This window comes from Lissotriton helveticus, chromosome 4_1 (genome assembly GCF_964261635.1).
Source record: "Lissotriton helveticus chromosome 4_1, aLisHel1.1, whole genome shotgun sequence".
NCBI lineage: Eukaryota > Metazoa > Chordata > Amphibia > Caudata > Salamandridae > Lissotriton > Lissotriton helveticus.
In genome coordinates this window covers 489370353-489394143 of record NC_136063.1, presented here as the reverse complement: position 1 = coordinate 489394143, position 23791 = coordinate 489370353, and the positions used below count along the sequence as shown (strand labels likewise).

The 23791-nt window shown below is 47.2% G+C and overlaps 1 protein-coding gene across 2 annotated transcripts in view; it reads left to right on the top strand.

Moving 5' to 3' along the window:
* WWP1 (WW domain containing E3 ubiquitin protein ligase 1) overlaps window positions 1-2680 on the top strand; it is a 1173512-nt gene extending 1170832 nt beyond the window's left edge. For both annotated transcript variants that reach the window (XM_078687073.1, XM_078687072.1), the window contains exon 24: window positions 1759-2680. In XM_078687073.1, the coding sequence (XP_078543199.1) occupies window positions 1759-1858 (100 nt within the window). In that variant the 3' untranslated portion in view covers window positions 1859-2680. The remainder of the gene's footprint in view (window positions 1-1758) is intronic.
* The last annotated feature ends 21111 nt before the right edge of the window (window positions 2681-23791 follow it).

The window sequence follows — 23791 nt, the reverse complement described above, 5'->3', positions numbered from 1 at the left end:
TTCCGAAGTCAGTGATGTTCTCTTGGAAGCCAGGCGTCCCTCCACTAAGACGGTATACACCTGCAGATGGAACAAATTTGTGGCATGGTGCACAGCAAAGGCTGTGGATCCCCTTTCTGCCCATCTTTCTGAAGTTCTTTTGTTACTCTTGTCTTTGGTCCAGCAGGGCTCTGCTCTGGGCACTCTTAAGGGCTTCCTCTCGACCATGTCAGCCTTTCTCAGGCTTCCTGATCAGCCTTCTCTTTTCAAGTCCCCTATTGTAAATAGATTTCTTAAGGGAATTACTCATCTTTTTCCTCCTGTTCCCTTCATAATGCTTCAGTGAGACTTGAACTTGGTTCTTACTTATCTGAAGTGCGCTCCCTTTGAGCCGCTACATAACTGTCCTCTCAGATTCCTCACTCTCAAAACGTATTTTCTGGTCTGTCTTCCAAGCCTCCTTTTCTGGCTGTTCATCCGGACTAGGTCGTCCTCAGAACTCGACCTTCCTTTCTTCCAAAGGTTGTCACTTCTTTTCATATTGGCCAAACTATCTCTTTGCCCACCTTCTTTCCGCCTCCACAGCCTTCAAAAGCGGAAGAGATGCTCCACTGTCTGGATCCAAAACGTGGGCTCTCCTTCTACTTTGATCACACAAAACTATTCCGGGTGGACAACCAACTCTTTGTTGGTTACGTGGGCGCTAAGAAAGGTCGGGCTGTGCACAAAAGGACCATCTCAACGTGGTCTTTTTTTACATCAAAACCTATTATTTTTTGGCTAAGAAGGAGCCTCCGGTGGGGCGGCGTGCCCATTCCACCAGGGTGACGGCAACTACTACTCCTTTGGAACGGAGAATCCCCCTAAATGACATTTGTCAGGCAGCTACGTGGGCATCGCTGCACACGTTCACCAAACACTACTGCCTGGACAGCCAAGTCCGGAGAGACCGCTTCTTTGGCCGTTCTGTTCTCCACGACTTTCAGGTGTGAACTTGGTTCGTAGCCCCGCCTCCAGGTTGGAATTGCTGGAGTATCTATTCTAAGGTAAGGAATCTATAACTAATTGTTTCTTTCAGATGAACCAGTTACTTACCTCCGGTAGTGATATATCTGTAAGAAACATATGTTAGTTATAGATTCCTTACCGCCCCACCCATCCTCCCCGTTCTGTCAACAGATTTCTAGAGTTAAGGACACCCTTCCAGGGCCCTAGTTTTGTGCACTAGTGGTCAGGGTCTTGCATGGCTCTGTGTTCCTGACGCGGAAAGTTGTGTACAGAACTGATGTCAGCACGCGAGGGTGGCATCTAAGTAACTTACGCGACGTCATCCTAGCGACGCTGACGACGGACGCGGAGTTGACCGACGCCACCTACTGACGCACAGGGGAACTGCTGATGAAAAACTTTCTGGATCCAGTCTGACGCCTGGGGGTAATTTTAAGGTAAGGAATCTATAACTAACATACGTTTCTTACAGATATATCGTTACCAAAGGTAAGTAACTTGTTCGTCATAACTGACGCCGACGATGTATGGTGGAGCCGAATGAAGCCACTGAATGAAACTCGCATGGGGGTATTGCTCAAGCAAAAGTTTCCGGATCCAGCCTAATACCTGGGAAATTCAATGGTAAGGAATCTGCAGCTAGAGAGTCTCTACCAGATAATGCATTACGGAAGGTAAGTAACTTGTTCCTTAAGACTTCAAACCAGTATAAGTATAGAAATATAGCAGAAATGTAAGTTGATATGTCTGATGCTATTTCTGTTTTTGCAGTTTCAACCGTTTGGACTTGCCACCATACAAAAGCTATGAGCAGCTAAAAGAGAAGCTACTATTTGCGATTGAAGAAACTGAAGGATTTGGTCAAGAATAAATACAGTGATTGTCTAGATAACAATTTTTTGCATTAAAATGGACATCTATGGTATGCCCAGCCAAGTAAAATTGCACAGTCTTTAAATGTATATACGCCGTATGTTCTGTACAGTGTTCATAATGGAACTCTAAGCCTAGATGTCTCCGTTCTTCCACATAGATATGCAAAACTGTCTAGTCTTTTCTACTTTATTTATTTCCCCTTCAAATGACTGACTAGTGAAATAACTTTAATTTTGAAAGCTAACTAAAGACTTTATTTTAAATATATATATGGCTCTAGTTTTATAGGGCTTTAAAATAGTACATGTCACATCAGTTCAAAAGGGCCTGGATTCAATTAATCTTGGCCTTGTAATACAGAAAAATGAAACTGTTCTGTGTTTTCATATATGCAACATCTCTACCAGGTTGTCAATTGCATGGCTATTATAAAATGGTTTTTAAGGCAAATGCCTAAATGTATCTTGAGTATTTAGAAAATTGCTGCTGGCTTTTTAAAATTGCAAAAGAAGCAAAGATTGTCAATATAATTTTTGAATACTCAGCTGAAAACCCTGTCCATTTTACATTCATGTAGCTAAGGTCTCGAGTAAAACCTTTACGACTTGCACAAAAATCTTTGTTAAGTAAAATGAATGTTATTATTGTTACGAATGAACAATTGTTGCCACTGGTCTTATTTTAGTTGCAAGGCAGGGTACAGCAATTCTCTGGACACTGTCAAGGGGTTAATGACTGTCTTGGGTTAATACCAAGAGGATGTTGGGTATCAATCTTTTAAATGAACAATGAATAAAAGAAAAAAGATTTTTTTTAACATTGTTATTCTGGTTTTTGCCTGGTGTGTTGCAGATTTCAGTCTGTAATGTACATCAAACAGTATTCATTTCATTAGCAGATTATGTAAACCTATATTTAAAGGATAATGTGAACTGATCTGTGTATAAATTAAAATGATCTTGCTGCTTGTTTTTGTGCTCAGAGTTTTGGTTATGGATGTACAAGTGTGCTCACATTTCAAACTATCAATCATTATAGATGGAAAATACTGATCAGTACAACTAGTATGCCATTTTGTAAACATAGAGCAAATACAAAAAGAAGCGCTAAAAACGTATATGTTCGAGGCATGTCTGGTTGTAGATACACATGCTGTGCATACTCCTGCAATCTAGTGTTGGGCCTGGATGTGTTCAAGTTGTTTTTCTTCAAAGAAATCTTTCAAGTCACAAGGTTTGCGGACTCCTCCTCTTGCTGGTAATGCACATGGACATCAACTCCATTGTCGGATTGTTTTCATACTGCCGTTGGGTTCGTACTTGTGCTGTGGTTCGAGAACGTTGTCGGTACTCCATTTGATTACTACGGATAACTCCTACCCATCGGTATTGTCTTCTATCAACTCCAGCTGTGTCTGGGCGATCCTCTGATTGATCTCTGCCCTCCTGGGCCTTCTTTTCTCTGAATTTCTTACTGGTACGATGCCATGTCTCAAAGTTGATGGAACAAATGTCTTTTAGATATTGTCCTCTGAGTCACTAAAAATATACATGGACCAACCTCAATCAGGTCTGTAACCTTTGTATTTCACCTGAGCATAACAAGCTTACGATGCTTGCCTCTCCTTTAACTAGAAGAAGGCCATCTATGACCGTAGGCCCCAATGCTTGGAGATGTCGCAGAGGAGCAGTGAAAAACTAGTGGTCCTCTTCGGTACTTAAGAGATTCAAGAACACCACGCCGAGGCCTTTGCTGCCGACAAAGAGGCATACTCACCAGAGGACAGTACCAGTTCCGACCTGGAAATTGAAGACCTTCCAGCAGCTCAACAGGTTGTGAGTACAAATCCTTTCCCTCATCGATACGGCTCTGAGACCTAGCAGGCCTCCACAAAAGGCCACATAGCCATCCAGGAACCGAGGCGGCAAACCATCTACTTTGGCCACAACACCCAGCACAGCCCCGAAAAAATACCCAAGGCTAGCCGGCTCGGCATTGAGTAAACAGTTGGAGTCGAAACCATTGGACCTGAAATCATCAGCTCAGCTCTGAAACCATCTGCTCCGAAAACACTATTGACGCTGAAGTAGACTACCTTCATTGTTGGCGACAAAACAGTCAAGCCTCTACTTCATCAGCACCAAGAGAAGATTGATTCTCGACAGAAACATTTGCCAATCCTTTCGCAGATGGGACGGATCATCGCCTGCCCATCTGGAGCTGCCATGCAGCCACCAAAAAGACAGCTTTCTTTCCAAGAATCCCTGAATATAGCACCTGCGCCTAAACACAGGAAAATGACTGAAAAGGCCACCAGTCCAACCTCCATCACCTACACAGGTCATGTAGGATACTCCTTCCCCTCACTCTTTAAATGGGGACCTTCTTTCCTACACTCCACAGGGGGTCACCGCTTCCATACATTGAGGATATAGAGTAGGAGACCCTAAAGCCATTTACCCACAGCCAGACCCCTGGGACACTTAGGATGCTGAGCCCCAGCAGACACCAACCCTGATCTGTACCCAGCTCGACCATCTCCCTCCAGAGGATTCCTCCACATACCAGGAACTCCTGATCTGAGCAGCGGCCTACCATAAAGTTGTCCTCCACTCAGAACTGTTAAAAGGCGATTTCCTATTTGAGACCCTTTCCTCCACACAACTCACTACACAGTACCTACAAATGGTAAAAGTATGTTTCGTCACACAGCTGACATTTTCTCGAACCCTGTCCGCGCTCGGTTAATTACTCCCATAGGTGAAAAAAATACATACGGCATGCCCCTCAAATCCCCCTTACATTTGAAGTCAACTTCCCCCAGACTCTCTTGTGCTTCACCCTAGGCAGTCAAGGGCCTGCTCCCAAACAATCTGAGATGGCCACCCTCCGCAAAAGACAAAAAAGTTAAATATTAAATGCTGCAGGGAAAAGAGTAGCGGCACGGTCTGCTAACCACTGGCTTATTTCCAATCCTGTAGGCCTCTTGGGCAGATATGACAGAGCTTTTTGGGATGAAATATAGGAACTCCTTCAGTACTTCCCTTAGGAATAAAGGAAAAGAGGGAATGAGTTAGTTTCTGAAGGGAAATTAATCTCCACCATCACAAATACATGATGTGCCCTTGACGACTCCGACACTGCTGCTCGGAGGATCAACTCAAGCCTCCTTCTTAGACACCATGCCTGGCTGCATGTATCCGATTTCAAACCAGAAGTACAGCGGAATCTACTGGCCCTACTTTTTGACGGTCCATGTCTTTTCGGGCCCCAGGGGACCAAATCCTTGAAAATATGAAAAAGAAAACTGAAACAGCTAAGGATACAGGCGCTTTTCAAACGCCCATTTTTTGAGGTTCCTTTTGTTGCAGCCCCCTACCTTGCAGGCTCAAAGCAAACCTCCCTGAAGCCTCCATGGCATTAAATCAACCACAGGCCCTGTCACCCTTGGGTAGAGTTTTCGCCAGAGGCACTTGTAGGGGTAAGGGTCCCTCCCCAAAATCAAACCCTGCCACAGTCATCAAACCCTGACTTTCGAGGCATGTGGGCTGCTGAATTCATATCTATAGCATAGATCGCCGCCTAGTGTTGGGTCCGGATGATTGCACATTGTTGTACTGGAAGAGTCTTCGAAGTATCACGAGATAGGTGGCTCCTCCCCTGGACTACAGTGCGCATGGGCATCGACTCCATCCCCAGATTGTTTTTTTACGCCATTGGGTTCGGATGTATATTCGACATCTCCAGTTCGGAATTGATAAGGCCTGAAGGCCTTTTCCGATACCGTCGGTATTGTCTTGTGTTCGGTGCCCAGCTCTGTTCCGGCTCAGTTCCCGAGTTGGACATCCAGAAGAGTCGCGTGGCTCTTCGGTGCTCGAGGCCCACCCGGTGTGCAACAAGTGCCTGTCGCCGGATCACGATGAAGCCAACTGTATGGCTTGTTCCCGTTTTCGATCCAAAAAGACGATTCGACTTCGGCGCCAGGAGGCCCGGCAGTCGGCCCCGGCACCGGTGGACATCTTCGAGAGGGAAGAAGCAGACGAGCCTGAAGATTAAGAGCCGATTTCAACTCCAGCGGAGGAAATCGACTACAACTAAGACGCTGACGTCGAAGTGCTCGATACAGAAGAAGTCGTCGACGAGGTAGGAGACGACAATGAGGCCTATGGGGCCATGGAAGATAGCACAGGCGACGAGCTTTGCCCCGTTCGAACATTAACTAAGGCTCAGGTCGAGGGATCGCCACATGGCCTTACCTAAGACCTTACACCCAGATCCACGGCCTCGCCTACGGGCCTGGCTATGGACACTTCTACGGAGCCGCCGTTGGTCAAACCGAAACCGAAAGTGAAGGCTTCGGTGTTGACGAAAACGAAAGTGATGGAGACGCCGTCGAAACAGAAGACGTCTGTCCCTCTGGCTGCCTCCTCGTCTTCAGACATGTCGGGGCAGCCGAAGAAGGCTGTCGACCCGGTGAAGTCGACCAAGGGCGTTGAGCCGCAGTCGCTCAAGGGCGTAGAGACCAAATCGCTCAAGGGCGTCGAGCCGACGACTGGGGCGCCGAAACCAACTGTCAAGGCCGCCGACCCGAAGCCGTCAGCGCCGAAGGCCGTTGACACGGTAGAAGGACACGGCGCACCGAAGAGGGCTGATCCCGCACATCGGCCGGAAAAAGCCAAGTCATCGACGCTCGAGTCTGCACACGCTGGTGGACCGAGGACGTCTGTCGGGTCGACGAAACCGTCCGCCTCCTTCACGAAGCAGGTGTCGGACTCATTACAACACATCAGGAGCAAGGCTTCTGCGGTCGATCCGAAGGATGCTTCCACCCCGAAGCAGGTTGCCAAACCGCCAAAGTCCTCGGCGCCACTCCTGTTCACGTTACTGCCGAAGGTGGCACCGAAGGCGTTCGCACCAAGGTCGGTCGCCGAGGCGCCCGTGCAGGTGTCTACAGGGTCGATGCCCTCTCAGCCACTTGGGAGCTCGAAGCATCGACAACCCATGATGGAGGAGCAGTCTGAACACTTTATCGACGCCGACACCGGTAAACTTACAAGAGAAAGGTCATGGCGGCACAGCCTATGGAGTCCTACACGATTCCTTTGAAGCGCAAAAAGCCTTCTACGGATTCCCCGGTTCTGGTTGAGCAAATTGCTCCACGGACTCAAACAGTTGCTACACCCTCACCCGCTTATTCAGATGTAGAGGCTGGGGAAGGTGATGATGAGGAGTATAACTTCCCTGCCAACACTGATCCTGAGGATCACCAGAACTCTTGGGCAGATGCAGGGGACCCAGGGGATCAGCACACTGCCCCGGCCACTCAGGTGTACAATGTCAAAATCTCTCCTACTGAGGATTCTGCAGTGTTTAATGCTCTAATTGAGAGGGCGGCTAAAAACCACGACGTCCAGCTGCATGCTGACCCTATTGAGGTGGACTTCCTCTTTGATACCTTTTCAACAGCGGAAAAGACTGTCAAGACTCTCCCAATGCTAAAAGGGGTTCTGAAACATGCTGCGGACATTTTTAAAGAACCCACACGTGCCAGGGTTATCAACCCTAGGATTGAAAAAAAGTATAAGCCGGCACCTGGCTACCCTACCTACATCAAGGGCCAGTTGCCATTGGACTCTCTGGTTGTTTTGAATGCCCGGAAGAGGGCGAATTCACAAACCACTGGTGATGCTCCTCCCCCTGACAAGGAATCTAAAGTGCTAGAAGCATCAGGGAAGAGGGTGGCGGCTCAAGCGGCCAATATCTGGCGTATTTCAAACACTCAGGCACTCTTGGCCAGATATGACAGGGCACACTATGACACACTAGAGAGCCTGTTACAACATCTGCCAGATCAGTTTAAAGAGTCAGCAGAGATGCTTATTCAAGAAGGGAAGCTCATCTCCAACGCTTCTATTAAATGTGCACTGGACGTGGCGGACACCGCGGCCAGGGCCATTAACACAAGTGTCTTGTTACGACGTCAGGCCTGGCTCAAAATCTCCGGGTTCAAGCCGGAGATACAAACCACCATCCTCAATCAGCCTGTAAACCCGGATAGATTATTTGGTCCTGAGGTGGATACAACCCTGGAAAAAATAAAGAAGGATACCGAGACTGCAAAGTCCATGGGGGCTCTCCAGTCCCAGCAGTTTCGGGGCAGTACTTTTCGTCGCTCAAGCAATAGAGGTGTTTCCAGAGGCCAGATGTCCCAGCAAACGCAATACACTAAAGGTGGGGCGCAGTCCTCTTACACCAAGCAGAGTAGAGGCGGCTATCGGGGCAACAGCACCAAGGGCAGAGGTCGTGGAAACAACAACTCCCGCTCCTCCGCCACCAACAAACAGTGACGCCCTGTCACTGCCCCCCGACCATCCTACACCTGTCGGGGGGAGACTCCAGCAGTTCCTGCCAGTCTGGAAATCCATCACCACAGACAGGTGGGTCAGAAAACTTATCCAGTACGGTTATTGTCTGGAGTTAACATCCACTCCACCCAACATGCCACCAAAACACCGTCCTATGTCCACAGAGCATTTGCACTTATTGCAGCAGGAGGTACTCGTCATGCTGCAAAAAGGGGCAATCGAGCTCGTACCGGTGGAGGAAGAAGGCACAGGGGTGTACTCCCTGTACTTCTTAATCCCAAAAAAGGACGGGTCCCTCAGACCCATACTGGACCTCAGACCCCTAAACCAGTATATTCTCTCAGAACACTTTCACATGCTGACGCTGCAGCAGGTTCTTCCATTGCTCAATCAGGGAGACTTCCTCGCAACCTTGGATCTCAAGGATGCGTATTTTCACATTCCACTACATCCATCACACAGAAAATACCTCAGATTCACCATTCTGAATCAGCATTATCAATTCAAGGTCCTACCTTTCGGAGTGACCACAGCGCCCAGGGTGTTCACGAAATGCCTGGCGACAGTGGCTGCGCACCTCAGGAGGCAGAACGTTCATGTCTACCCTTATCTGGACGACTGGCTGGTCCAAGCAAAGTCGGCCCAGCAGTGCGCCGCCAACATGTCTCACACCATTCACCTTCTTCACGATCTGGGATTCTCACTGAATTATCCGAAGTCGCACCTTCAGCCAGCCCATGTGCGGCAGTATCTGGGCGCGACGAGGATGTGAGGGTCGACAGCATTCAGTCACTGATTCAGAAGTTCAGACCGCAACACTCGCTTCCAGCAAGAGTGTTCATTCAGTTGATAGGCATGATGGCCTCCTGCATCTTCATAGTCCCGCACGCGAGGCTACATATGCGCCCGCTCCAAGAGTGCTTGGCTCATCAGTGTACTCAGGCTCAAGGACAGTTGAACGACCTAGTGTTGGTGACCGGTCGGGCATACAACTCTCTGCATTGGTGGAATCCACACAACCTTTGCAAGGGCCGACCGTTCCAGGAGCCTGTTCCACAGATTACCCTAACGACGGACGCATCTCTCCAGGGATGGGGAGCTCATGTACTCCACTGCACGGTGCAGGGGCAATGGACAACGCAGCAAAAGAAGATGCACATCAACTACCTGGAACTGATGGCAATCTTCTTGGCAATGAAGGCATTCAAGGTACATCTGTGCAACAAAGTCGTGTTGATCCGGACGGACAACATGACAGCCATGTACTACATTCAGAAGCAGGGAGGTACACACTCTCCACAGTTGTCTCATCTAGCTCAGAGCATGTGGAAGTGGGCCATTCAGAGGAACATCTTCCTCATGGCGGAACACCTCCCAGGCAAGGACAATCAGATGGCGGATTTGCTCAGCAGGTACAGCCACCAGATGCACGAGTGGGAGATACATCCATCAGTACTCCGCCCGTACTTCCAGCAGTGGGGTCTTCCAGAGATAGACCTGTTCGCCACAAGGGAAAACGCAAAATGCCAAAGCTTTGCCGCCAGGTTCCTTCACCCACAGTCGCAGGGCAATGCGATATGGATGAACTGGTCAGGCAGATTTGCGTACGCTTTTCCCCCAGCACCTCTCATACCGCTGGTGGCACGAAAGCTAAAGCAACACTCGATGACACTCATCCTGGTTGCTCCAACGTGGGCACGCCAACCATGGTACACCACGTTTCTAGAACTCTCCGTGATACCGCATCAAAGGCTACACCTCACACCCAGACTTTTGACGCAGAGCCATGGCGACATTCAGCATCCAGATCCGCAACAGCTCAACCTGCCGATCTGGCTCCTGAAGTCTTAGAATTTGGCTACCTTAACTTACCTCCCGACTGCATGGATATCATACGGGAGGCAAGGAAGCCCACCACCAGGGCTTGCTATGCAGCAAAATGGAAGCGGTTTGTCATTTACTGTGCAGAACACAACATCAACCCGCTAGGGGCATCTACTCACGACATCATTTGTTATTTGTTACATCTTTACAAATGCAATCTAGCATATGCTTCCATTCAGATACACTTATCCGCCATAGCGGCTTATCTCCAAAACAGGCAGCGTCTCTCGGTTTTCAGAGTGCCTGCCATTAAAGCTTTTCTGGAAGGACTGAAACGGGTCATTCCTCCCAGGACCCCACCAGCTCCTGTATGGAACCTTAATGTGGTCCTCACCAGGCTGATGGGTTCACCTTTTGAGCCTCTGCATTCCTGCGAGGTTCAGTTCTTAACATGGAAGGTGGCTTTCCTAATAGCCATCACGTCGCTGCGACGTGTAAGTGAACTCCAGGCGCTCACTGTACAGGAGCCGTTCATACAGATTCACTCAAACAGGTTGGTGCTGCGCACTAACCCTAAATTTCTTCCTAAGGTAGTTTCACAGTTCCACGTCAATCAGACTATTGAACTACCTGTGTTCTTTCAAAACCCAGAGACAGTGGCCGAAAGAATGCTCCACACTCTTGACGTCAAACGAGCTTTGATGTACTACATTGATAGGACCAAAGATTTTAGGAAGACGAAACAACTCTTTGTTGCCTTTTCTGCCCAACACAAGGGCAACTCCCATTTCCAAAGCAGGTATAGCCAGGTGGATCGTTAAGTGTATTCAGATTTGGTATCAAAAAGCTAAGCGCACTTTAACGGTCCCCCCCAGAGCCCACTCCACCCGCAAGTTGGGGGCCTCCATGGCTTTCCTTGGTAATATCCCTTTGGAAGACATTTGTAGAGCAGCCACATGGTCTACCCCACACACATTTACTAAACACTACTGTGTAGATGTGCACTCCAAGCAGCAAGCAGCTGTAGGGCAGGCTGTTCTAAAGACACTTTTTCAAACATCTGCAGCTGGCACAGGCGGCCGCCGTTAATGGAGGGACTGCTATATATTCTATGCTATAGATATGAATTCAGCAGCCCACATGCCTCGAACTAAATATGCTACTTACCAGTATGCATCTGTTCTTGGCATGTAGGGCTGCTGACATTCATATCGCCCGCCCTCCTCCCCGGCGCCTGTAGCGGCTGCAGAATTTACCCTTACTCTTAGCATGGTCATCGCTCACACTGTTACACTCCATCTTCGCCACAATGGCTAAAAACAATCTGGGGATGGAGTCGATGCCCATGCTCACTGTAGTCCAGGGGAGAAGCCACCTATCTCGTGATACTTCGAAGACTCTTCCAGGACAACAATGTGCAATCATCCGGACCAAACACTAGGCGGCGATCTATGCTATAGATATGAATGTCAGCAGCTCTACATGCCAAGAACAGATGCATACTGGTAAGTAGCATATTCATTCCTCCTCCTGCCTCCGGAATATATAACATCTGTCTGATAGAGATATCTAGCCGCAGATTCCTTAACTTAAAATATCTCCCCAGTCAGACTGGATCTGGAAAATCTTTTTTTCCCCAGCAATACCTCTGCACGCCGGGAGGCGGCGTCACCTGGCTCCGTCCTGAAGTCGTCCATGGAAGTCACTTCAATGGAGCCATATAAGCCCCTCCCGGCGTGCTGACATCAGTTTTCTTCTTTTCCGCATCCTAATGCGGATCCGGGAAAGTGATACCTCTTCCCTGTTTTGTTATCTTCAGGCCTTTCTGACGCCCTTTTTACGTCAAGGAACAGTGTGTTCCATGCCCTTTGCGGTCCTGCTTGCGAGAGATGTCAGCGATCGACCCTCACGAAATCTGTATGTGGTGCTTGGGCTAACACCATGACTCCGTGGAGTGCGACGCATGCCGCCAGCTACGGACGAAATCCTTGCGGGAACGCCGCATGAAGCTGCTGTCTGCCTGGATGTCCCGAACGGCCCACTCGCGACAGCGGTCTCCTTTTTCCAGCGGAGACGTTCCTGTTTGGGGCAGGTCCCAGGACCGTCTCCGCCACTCGGCTACCTCGGGTAAGCATAAACGGAAATCGTCGGCTTCGCGTCTACATCACATCGGCTCCCGCGACTCCCTGTCTTCGCCAGACTCGGGCCTCCAGCAGTCAAACCATGCATACCCTCCGTTTCCGGGTGCTGGTGCGACTCAACCTCAAATGGAGGACTATTGCACCGCCCTGCAGTCCTTTCTTGCTTTGACCCACCTCCCTGGCGCGCCTAGCCACCCCAAGGGGGGTGGTAGAGACTCAGGTCGGGATTCCGCCTGCGGGTTTACCCTTGGCTCCGACCGAGTGCCCTGACTCCGACTCTGGAGTCGCCGCAACATCGGCACATGGCCCGGAGGGGCATACCATGATGTCTAGCCCTTCCACTGCGCCGCCTCACAGGCTTCCGAGGCTCCCTGTGGCGTCGCTGGAGGTGGCTGCGGCATGGTGCACGACACCGCTTCGGCGCACTCTCTCCCAGCAGGTTTACACCTCGGTGGATGTTGATTCGACGCAGGTCTGACACCAGCCGGTCAAGGCCCTTTCGGAGGTCGTCGGCGCCGGCTCGACTCGATCGGTCAAGGCCTTTTCAGAGGTCTCCGGCTCGATGTTGCCTCCACTCCATTCGACGCCAGTAACGTCTCTGACTATAATGGTGGAGGATGTGATCCCAGTGGATTCCCCATCCCCTGAGTCATTTCCAGGCTCTCCTGAGCGGGCGCCAGTGGGGCATTGGTCTACTCATCCTTTTGCTGAGCCTCTGTTAAGGGGCCGGATTAGCTTGCATCCGTCTTTTACTGATGACTTGCTGTCACCGGCTCGTGGGGCCACAGAGGCTAGTGGGACATTTGTCAGGACTGTTTGCAGGGCTGCAGACATTTTAAGGATGCAGCCACCCTCAGTCTCTAGACCTTCTGAGCCTTTGCTGGATCTTCTACACCAGGGCGCGGGGCACATGGAGCCAGTATTTCCATTTGCGGAGTCATTATTTGACATCCTTCTCGGAACATGGGCGAAGCCCTCTTCGGGGAACCTCGTGGATCGTGCTGCGGCACATCGCCATCACCCGGCTCCCAATTACCCCTTCTGTTTGTCCATCCACCCATCGGCTGGAGGACTTGTGCTTCAGGCAGCTCTTTCTACCACTCCTGGCGCCTCCTGTCTTTTAATCCTCGTGGAGGATTTTTGGTTTCGTGACTGTGCCGTCACTTTCTTTTCTGTTACCCGTTCTGGGTTACAGATGTTCTGGGTTGTGTGGCTGTTACGCCGTGTTATGCCCTTATTCTGGAACAGCTGGTTACGCTGCGTTCCTTTCTTTTGAGAATCTGCGTACAAGCTTGTCTTAAGAGGGACCCTTCTTTTGTAGGGTTGTACCTTACCCTATGTGGGGTATTTGTTGGCGGTTATATTGCTACTCTTCCTTACCTAGGACCTTTTGCCACAAGTTGACTATTCCTACTGTTGTTTGATGTCGCCTCTGGTGAGACCATGGGGTTTGTTCCTCTCCAGGAGTTACAATTGATTGTCTATGGTTGATCCGTGATACATCCCCGCCTCCGTAGGGGTGTCCTTCCCTGCTGTTTCATTGGCGTTTTGTCACACCTGTTCTTTTGTTGCGTGTTCTTGCAGCCTCCCTGTGCCCACCTTGCCTGTCTACAGGTGGACAGGTTCCCCTGGGGGCAGGTTCTGTTGTGTGGCGCTTAGAGCTCCGAGTGAATTTTCCCGATTCATGCCCTAATATAGGTACAATTCACATTGACCTTATATAGGCAAAGAAATCAATCCCTTATTTAGGCATAGCCCATGCTATCCAAATACAGGCATGGCTACTTCCACCTGTACCAAACGTCACAACGATTTCTTGGAAAATCGGCTTAAGCAGTTAGGGAACTTCCCCGTGCTTGAATATTGATTTGTCCAAGAACTCATGAACTTTGCAAAGAACAACTATTCCCTAGGGGTTCTTTTCTGACGCTCATATGCCCGACTTTACGTCAAACTATGGCATTCCTAAACGCCTTCAAGGTATAAATATACCTTCACTTGCTCTAGCAAGACATGGTGGTTTGGAGCAGCTCGACTATTCACTTGCCCACACAGCTCGCTACAGCAAGTGCAGAAAGAAGTCGACTCTCCAGCTGACGCACTGATCAAGAGGCTGCCCTTCTCCTGCCGAGAATCCAGCTCCAGTGTTTCCAAGCTCCCCTTGCAGGGTCTTGGGAAATCGTGTCCCGAGACTGAGATACCAGACTTCCTTCATTCTAACTCTGGTATGGAGCTGATTAGAACCTAGAGAAACCTTTGGTAGATTATTGGCAAAAACAGCTAAACCTATGCTACACAATACTTACTTCTTCCCGCGTATTTTAGAAGCACCGGTTGAGTATTTTAGCCTGTATATTTATGAATGTATTTTTATATGGCTTAGAAACGATACAATGCTTTTACAGTATTATTTTATAATACTATTCTCGCTGTAAGCATTATACTTTGCAGCCTGCATAACGATTGTAGCAGTTCACTTCTCTTGTATGAGAAAGGAGACTGTTCAATAAACCTTTTTATTGAAAACGCCCATCTCTCTATTTCTCTACAATTCTATTGAAACAAAGCATGCACAATTGACTGAGTGAAACTATTGTTTCTACGACTGAGAGATATATTTCTTATTCTTGGGAAACAAAGTTGTCATGTGTATGCGGTTGTCAGAAACTAATCCCTTCTTGTGAATTCGAGAAAGTTTCTAATGACCTCTGAGCTAGCTGGCACTCCACTATTAAGTTTAGTATATTCGATAGAGACCTAGTCGACCTCAGTCCTACGTCATATCTATAGGATATATTATTCCAATGCGCAGAGCCTATTGGGAATAAAGGAACTACACTACAGTTGCTCTGTTCCGTTCCGGAGCAGTCTTTTCTGTATTCTGTGAATACTTGCCGTATTGGTGCCTACAGATTGTGCGCTACGTCTTTTCCTGTGGGTCAAGTACTGCTGGGGTGCTGCCTATGGCAAGGGTAGTTCCCGCCGGCTGTGGGTTGCCTCCTCTTTCTTGGTCCACCCATCTGTTTCTCTGGGTGTGGGTTCTTACTCACATTTGTAGCACTGGAGATGGGCTCCCCACCAGCTGTTTTCTGGGTGTGAGTTCTTACCCCCATTCTGGCACAGTTGCTTCTTTAGGTAGCATTACTGTGCATGTGTTCTTCTCAACACTCTTCTTGTTGGTAGACGGTGTCGGTGTATGTTTGTTGGCAACAGGCTTATGTCTGTGCCTTCTCTAAGTCCTATATTGACAGTATCGTGTTCGATGTTTCCGCCTGCCTCATGGAAAACCAAGTTTCTTCCCTCTCGGGGACTGTTGTTTTCTCTGCGTTCTGTGGCTGTTAGGCGGCACACCGATACAGTGGTACCGCTTGAGTGTCTGACCTGTTTAGGTTTCCGCAATTCACGTAATTGTGGCAACATTCCTGTCTGTTTGTGTATGTGTCGGCGATTCTACACGTCTCAGGGGTGCCCGCATACTAGGGTCTTTTTGCCTTAGTGTCAGGCCTTCTTGCTCACTCTCTCCTTCGGGATAGACCCCTATATGTGATCCTGGCTTGCCATGTTATCCCCTCACGGTGGTACCTTTTGGTACGGTTGGCTGCATGCCTATCTAGTGCGTCTTTGCTCAATGGCGGCTCTTCTGTCGCTCTTGGCACTAGCCTCTGCGTTCAGCCCTGCCACTGTTGTTATCTCCTAGGGTATACACATTTGATGTGTGTGTTTTTTCTTACACACACGGGCCTCCTGTTGCGACTCCTGTTCTTGGCTGGACAATCTTCAGACTGTCCCGTTTCCTTTTGGCATCCACTATGCTGTATGTTCAGGCGTTGTAATGTTGCTTAGCCCCTTTGGGGCTTCGTTCCTCATGGATCATAGGGTCCGGTGCTGGGATCCTTTTTTGAAGGAGTCACTGAATTGTTTCTTACTTTAGCACTGATCTTTCTAGTTCTGTATTTCCTTTCATCTGTGTCTGGGCGATAGCGGTCTCACACCGTCGCTCTTCGGACTTGGTGTCTTTTCTGTCCCTTGTTCATGTTCCTTACGGAGTTTTCCTGGGTCTCATGTCAGTTGCCCTTGCATTGCGGTTCCCACCGTGTTTCGTCAGCATCTTGACGTATATTTTTCTCCTAGAACTTGGTGGTAGTTTCGCAGACCCTCCTCCTATGAGGTATGGATTTGGTATCTATTCTAAGTTAAGGAATCTGTGGCTAGATGTCTCTATCAGATGGAAGAGTTACTTTCCTTTGGTAGCAATATATCTCGTAGCGACAGTCTAGTCGCAGATTCCTTAATGCCCGCCCATCCTCCCTGCTCTGTGAAGGCCTTTTCATATGGTGTTTTTCCACCTAGCCCCATTTTCAGGTGGCCTTGATCTTCCAGAGTTTTGCTCTTGCACCTCACTCTGGGGTAGGGTGTATTTTTCTGTGTGGGGCCCTTCAGACTCCCCTCCGTCCTAGTGTTTGGTTGGTGGCGTGTTCTCGCACCTTCCTTTGGCGCAGGGGGTCTGGTTCGGCTTTCGAGCCCTTTGGCTCTCCACTATGTCCACGTTTTAAAGTGGTTCAGGTCTATACTTTATACTACATTCTCATGTTTTTCCTCCTGTGCTACTCATGCGTGGAGTTGTTCTGTTTTTAATTCCCTCCCACCGCCCACACCTATGCCTCCTTTCTCTGGCAGTCGGTTGGGTTGGGTTCTCTTTGGTGCTACAGTTCTTTAATCTCTGGAGGGTGTGTGTGGTGAACTTTCTAGTGGTCGTTCACTTCTCGTCATTTGTCTTGCAACATGTTGCTTCAATATTGTGGTTCTTTTAATTTCCCTCCTGTGGTGACAAGCTGTGCCTCGCTTGTCATATCTTTTGTGCCGCAGTCGTTGCCCCCTCGAGGTGGGGCATGGCTTGGTAATTTGTTGGGCCCTTGCTCGCAGCAAGTACTCTGTGAGCTCCCTTCAGTCCCACCAGGTACTGAGTGTTTTTTCAATGATTTTGTACTTTTTTTAACACACACTGTTCCTATGCTTTCAATTTTTTTTGTACGGCTCCGCATTGTGGCCTGGAAAAGTTTCCTTTAGAAAACTAACAGCACGCCGGGAGGGGCTTATATGGCTCCATTCACATCACATCCGTGGATGACGTCAGGAGGTAGTCGGGCGACGCCGCCTCCCGGCATGCAGAGGTATTGCTGGGGAAAAAGATTTTCCGGATCCAGTCTGACGCCTGGGGAGATATTCTAAGTTAAGGAACCTGCCGCTAGACTGTGTGTCTACCAGATATATCGTTACTGAAGGTAAGTAACTCTTCCATCGGGGACCGCTTGCAATGTTTTTTCTCCACTTGGCAGAACATCACCTCTGACCAGTGGGTGATGGACATCCTAAAGCATGGTTACTGTTTAGCGCTAACTTCCAACCATGCCACCCTGTAAACCCAGACTATCAGAAGATCACATAAAACTGCTTAGAGAAGAGATGCAATCGCTCCTTCAGAAAGGTGCCATTGAGCTGTTACCACCTCTAGACCAAAGCTCAGGAGTGTACTTCCTGTACTTCCTAATGCCCAAAAAAGATGACTCCCTCAGACCCAAGACAAATGCATCCACTCTGAACATTTTTATATGGTCACCTTTCAGGATGTCATACCTCTTCTACAGCAAGGAGACCACCACTCTCGATCTGAAAAACACATACTTTCACGTACCAATGCACCCAGTGCATCGATGCTGCCTCAATTATCTGATCAGCGCTGTCACCTTCATGCTCCTAATCCACGCACACAAAGCACTCCACAACACCGGACTGGCATACCTCAACAGATGTCTCACCTTCTTCACCCCAAACCGCCAGCTCCGCCGACCTCACCCTTGCCATCGTCCTCCGCATTCGAAGAGCGACCACCGGTGGAAGATCATTCTCCTACCTCGCCTCCAAGACCTGGAACACCCTCCCCATCCTCCTTATGACAGACCCAGCACCTACTGACCTTCAGGAGGCTACTCAAGACCTGGCTGTTCAAGCAGTAGCAGCACTCCCCCCTCCTTCAAACCCACTCCCCCACGCCGGGCCTTGAGCCCCTCACAGGTGAGTAGTGCGCTTTACAAATGTGTTAGTTGATTGATTGATCAGTTTCGGGCCTATCCTTTTGAGCTGTGAATTACAGGATATTCAGGCTATGTTTCAGCTTCTTTCCTGGATTTAGGTAAAATGACTCTGAGGCAGCTGGGTCTCCTGCATCCTGCTAGTGACTCATGCCAGATTGCATATGCGGGCTCTGTAGCGGGACCTGAAGTTCCAGTAGATTCAGGATCAGAGGAATCACTCCGACATGGTCCAGATACAGGATTTGTAGGGTGGCTCACAAATCAGGATTGGGTCACAGGCAGACACCCCTCTCTTCCCCAACCAGATCTCAAAGTGTAGTGTAGTTCCTATTATCCCAATAGGCTCTGCGCATTGGAATAATACCTTCAATAGTATAGGCCTAGACCAGACGTTAACTAGGTCTTCTATTGTCGATATTAGACTTAAAGTTTTGGGTTTGCCAGCTAGCTCAGAGTTCACTAGAAACTTTCTCGAATAGGCAAGGAGGAGTTGAACCTCCCTGGATCGACAAGTAGGGATTTAGTTTCTAACAACCATAGAACATGACAACTTTGCTCTCCCCTAATCAAGAGTGTATCTCTAGAGTCGTGTGAAAACAAAAGACAACTTATTTTACTCAGTCAGTACGTGCATTCTTAGTCTCACCAGATTGTAGAGAAAAGGAAGAGACGGGCGTGTTCAATAAAAGATGTTATTTATTGATCAGTCTCTTTTCTCATACAAGAGAAATGGATCGATATTATCGCAATACTTATGGTTAAGTAAAGTGCATACAGTAAAAGCAGAAGTATAAAATAATACTGTAAAACATTTATATCGTTTCTAAGCCATAAGGTGGTTTAAAATGGATAAAATAGATACATACACATATACATTTGACTAATCGTACTCAACTGGTGTTTCTAACTACGCCTACCCCGGTGTACCTGACCTAAGCCTAATACGTGGGCGGGAATAGAAAGTAGCAGTTTAAGTTAAGTTTGTTTTGCCAAGTGACTGACTCAAGAATTCTCTGCAAGGGGTTATTCAGTTCTGTACCTGGAATCTAGGATGAATGAGGGATGATATCTCTCGTCTCTGGTCTCGATATTCCAGGCTGCCTGCGAGGGCTACCCGGAAGCGCCGGAGCTGGATTTCTCGGCAGGAGAAAGCAGCGTCTCGTTCTCAGCGCGTCAGGAAGGCGGGGCTGCGCCAGCGGGGTCTGCTCTGCTCTGGGCTTCGGCAAGTCTGGCTGCTCCGATCTCGTCACCACCGCGTGTGTTTGCTTAAGGCAATACCGGTAATATTTATACCTGTAAGGTGCCGAGATTGACGTAAGGATGGACATAGATACGTCAATAAGGATGTCATACGACTTGGTCGTTAGCACATTCTTTTGCTGAAGTTCTCGATGAAATCAAAACTATGGCCGCAGGGTTTTTCCCAGGTTGTCATAGGTTTGATTTGTTTTGAGAACTCCGTATGCCTTATCAGGGGCTGGAGGAATATCGCTTGTCTAATTAGATGGCAAGCGTTATGACCTAATCAGATAACACGTTCCTGTGCCGTAGTGTGGCTTAATCAGATAACGGTTTCTGCATCATGGGATGGCTGCTAGTTAACTTGTTAACCAGAACAGGGTCAGGAATAGGGGGATCGATACAGAACCTATAAGAATACATCACACCCACTCCACGCTAACTATGGCCATGTTTACGAACCTAGGCATAGTAAAACATACTGTAGAGTATCGTGTATACCTTACCACCCCAAAATACATGTAATGCATTTCGAATAATGTAATATACGGAAAAAAAATATTCACATGTACTATATGCACTCAAGCTGTAGAATAATGCTAAAGTAATCACGCATATGTATACATTATTGCTAATTGGTATATGAGAATTTACACATGAAATGGCTCTTATTACAGAAGAAAAAAGGTTCGAGACCATTTCATCACAGAATAAAAATAATTATGAACATACCAGCGGGCAGCTAATGTCTATAAAGTTTCTAAAAATAGAAATTTTAGTTCTCTAAGAATAGTTCTTACTTTAAGCAGAAGATAAGTGTCCCGAAAAATCGTAAAAAACATTTTGGGGCTGCTGAAAAAATCGCTGTCCGTGAACTGGAGGGAAAATTGTCCATGTTATTTTGCTATTAAGTTGAAGGCCAAATTCAGGGTGTTGGGAACGCCGTGTGCTAGCTTGCTTAAAAGTCTCTATTTCTGCTCTGGTGAGAACATCATATCATTTAGACTGTCGAAAAAGCTGTAAACAGCTTCCTGGGAGAGTTCCACTAACTCGGAAAAAGGTGTAACCATGCATTCGTGCGCATGATTGTCTCCATTGACGTTTTGATTAGTATTGCTGACAGAAGGTCGTACCTGATCGATGCTGCTTTCATCTTGAACTCCACTACCACTTAATCGTAGTGGTGAAGTTTCCACGAATGCCGTCATCAGGATTGGCAGCCGTTGAGGGCAGCACAAAGCATGAGCCTTTATTGGACTCAACAATGTTTCTGCATCCATTGGCGCATCTGATTGTAGCGTCAGACAGGTGTCCAACACGCATTCTTCTCCGCACAGCAGGCACCTTAATACAGGTAAAACACATCGATGCCACATTGGTCGAAATGAAAGAAACCAAGTCATGTTCAGGTCTCTAAGCCGGGATAGACCCAGGATTTTTGATATCCGGTCCCGGTATCCAATGGCTCGGATTGTTTCTTCCCTTGTCGCAGGTGTTTTGTCTGTGACACGGTTTGCCATAACGAAATATCAGGACCAAGAATAGGATTCCTGCAATTAGTCCTAAAATGAGGGGAAGTCCGCCAAAAATCGAATGGACGAAATCTGGAAAAATACCCAGTATGGCTTTGAATGGTGTTAATGCCATCGAAAATACTGTCTTAAATACTTTTGAGACTCCACTGGTATCAGAAATATTTAAGATTTCATTCAGGATTTCTGCGAAATGTATGGGGGAATTAGTTGATAACAATGAGTGAATCTCTGCAGTCGTCCTTGCGACTAGGAGATCATACGTTTCTTTTGATGACGTGAGTCTGGCCGGCGTCTGAAGAAGCACTGTTTTCATTCTGCTTAAAGTATCTATTCGAATAGAAGTAATTTTCAAGTTAGGCCATGCCCTTGCCTCCCTGTCTGGAAAGGAGCTGGGGAACAATGAGTGTCCACAGCACATGACCTTCGCAGTCGTAGTTATGAGATAAGGAGTCCCGGGCATAAGACTACAACATCTGCGATCCACAATTAGAATGTAACTCCCGTTATAGAGTCTTTTAAGGAATGGTTCTATCTCTGTTGCAGGTGTGCCTAGCTGGTGACATGAAAGGTTATTTGAGTTCCCTTCACAGGCTCCATGCAAACAAATTCCATTACACAGAAGTGTACCGCTTAGTGACATCGCACAATTATTGCCACTAAGAAACACTTTCTGTCCTTTATTACTGACACATGCATGTGAATAGGGCAAGTTCCATGTTGTCTTAATGTACCCTTTTCCCAATTTTTCGTACATGCCAGCCTGTATATATTTTTGGCAGTATTGAAACCTGAAGGTTGATATTGGAATATTAATTATCCCATGTATTATCCATTCACTGACAGGTCGTTCTGACATTGTCACTGGTAATCTCTCGAGTTTCTCAATGCTCAGGATTGTATAATCAGCACCCTTCTGTGCCATACTGATTTGTTTATCAGTAAGGTTAAAGATATTGAATAGTGACGTTGTGTTGATTAAACGCCAAGGCACATAGCCTGAATGCAGATTTTGTAACGTCCAGCCAAGCTGTACAATAGAACGCAATTGAGACTGACCGTGTTGTAACAACAGTAAGTCTTGCGATATTATGTCGATTGCTGAAGACACAATGCTGTCCAAAGAAAAAATTCTGGAGGACAGAGTCATTAACCCATTGTCCACTACAGAAAGTGATTTTTCCAAATTAATACGGTCAATTTCCCGTATACTTTCTGCTGTCTCAATTTGAGTTACCTTCCAGGCCTCATTGTAAGCTGCATATACAGAGGCTGCTATGAAGCGTTTTTGACGCTGTTTGCGCGGTCCCATAATGAAATCACGCAAGTCAGCACCATCAGTAAGTAAAGTTAGGTGTTGCTTAATTTCTGTCAGTGTGGAAGTTTGTAGCCATTGAAGGCATAATTTGCCCACACTGTAGGTGGTTATTATCCCTGGGTGTTGTCTTTGGGAATATCTAGGGTCTGGCCTGGTCAATTTGAACCCCTGTTTTTTGTTCAGGAATCTGTCTTGACAGTTATTAGTATCTGTGGGCCAGATCAACCACTGTTTCCAATCAGGATGTGTTCTGTTTTGGTTTAATATATAGTTTACGTCTATCTCTTCATCTGTAGAGCTATTGCTGTCCATTGTTGGCTTTGGAATAGACGGTTTATTTAAGTCTTTGATTTTGGCTAAGCCAAGACAGGTGGTTTGTTGAACAGTGTCATTTAAAATATAATTTGTTCTGGGATCATGTAGGCTCTAAACAATGATTCTATACCTTGTACTTGCCATTCTTTTGTACCCCAAACACTTTTAACTTCAACATTTTTGTCCCAATAATCAAAACCATAAGTATTCATTTCTTCAAAAAATGAGTCTGAATATATCAATTTCGTGTTTGTTAGCATGGTCTTTGTCCCCGTCTTATTTGACAATTTGAAATAAAATGTTTCAGCATTACTTGTGTTGAACCCTGAAAAGTATGAATATTTGTCGTAAAAGGTTCTTGAGCTTCCTTTTGGAGGGGTTGCACAATGTTCCCATTGATTATAATTTAAAACATTTCTAGGTTGTGCAGATTTATGTAGAAAATGGTTACCATAGTGGTTGTAACAGTACATACTATCATAATTAGTCGAACCCTGCAAATAATCATGTTTGGTAAATTTAGCAGACATCACTAAGTCAGACATCATATTATTTATACTTTCAAAGTCCCAATCATCAGCAAATGAGCTTGTTTTTACAAAGTCACTCAACGAGATCTTAATTTGGTGTGGATATTTCAGGATCTCAACCGGACCATAAATTTCGTAGTCCGTATTGTCCCATGCTACCCCACCCGGTATAGGACTGGCTGTGAAGTTGACTGAAGAAAGTTCTCTTTTCTCGACGTGTGAAGATGTGTGTGGCTTGAGGATCAAGTTGATTTTCTGACTTGCTGTGTCCATTTTAGCATATTTTCCCTCAATGAAGCGTCCCAAAGTTAGTACCATGATGAGCCAAAGTATGAGGATAAATGCACCAAAGCCCACCCAAAATTCAATCCATGGAGAAATCAGATATGTTTCTTTCAGCTGTTTCAAAAGTTCTTTAGCTTTATCTTTAAAGGTTTTTGTTGATGGCTGTGTTTTTGATTCACTTAGGTCTTCAGAGGAATCATCGAAGTTTATGAAGTAGCCGGATGCAGTTCTGTCAATTGTTCCAATTGCTTCAGGATTACTGTTTCTTGCATATTCGTTTGTTACTT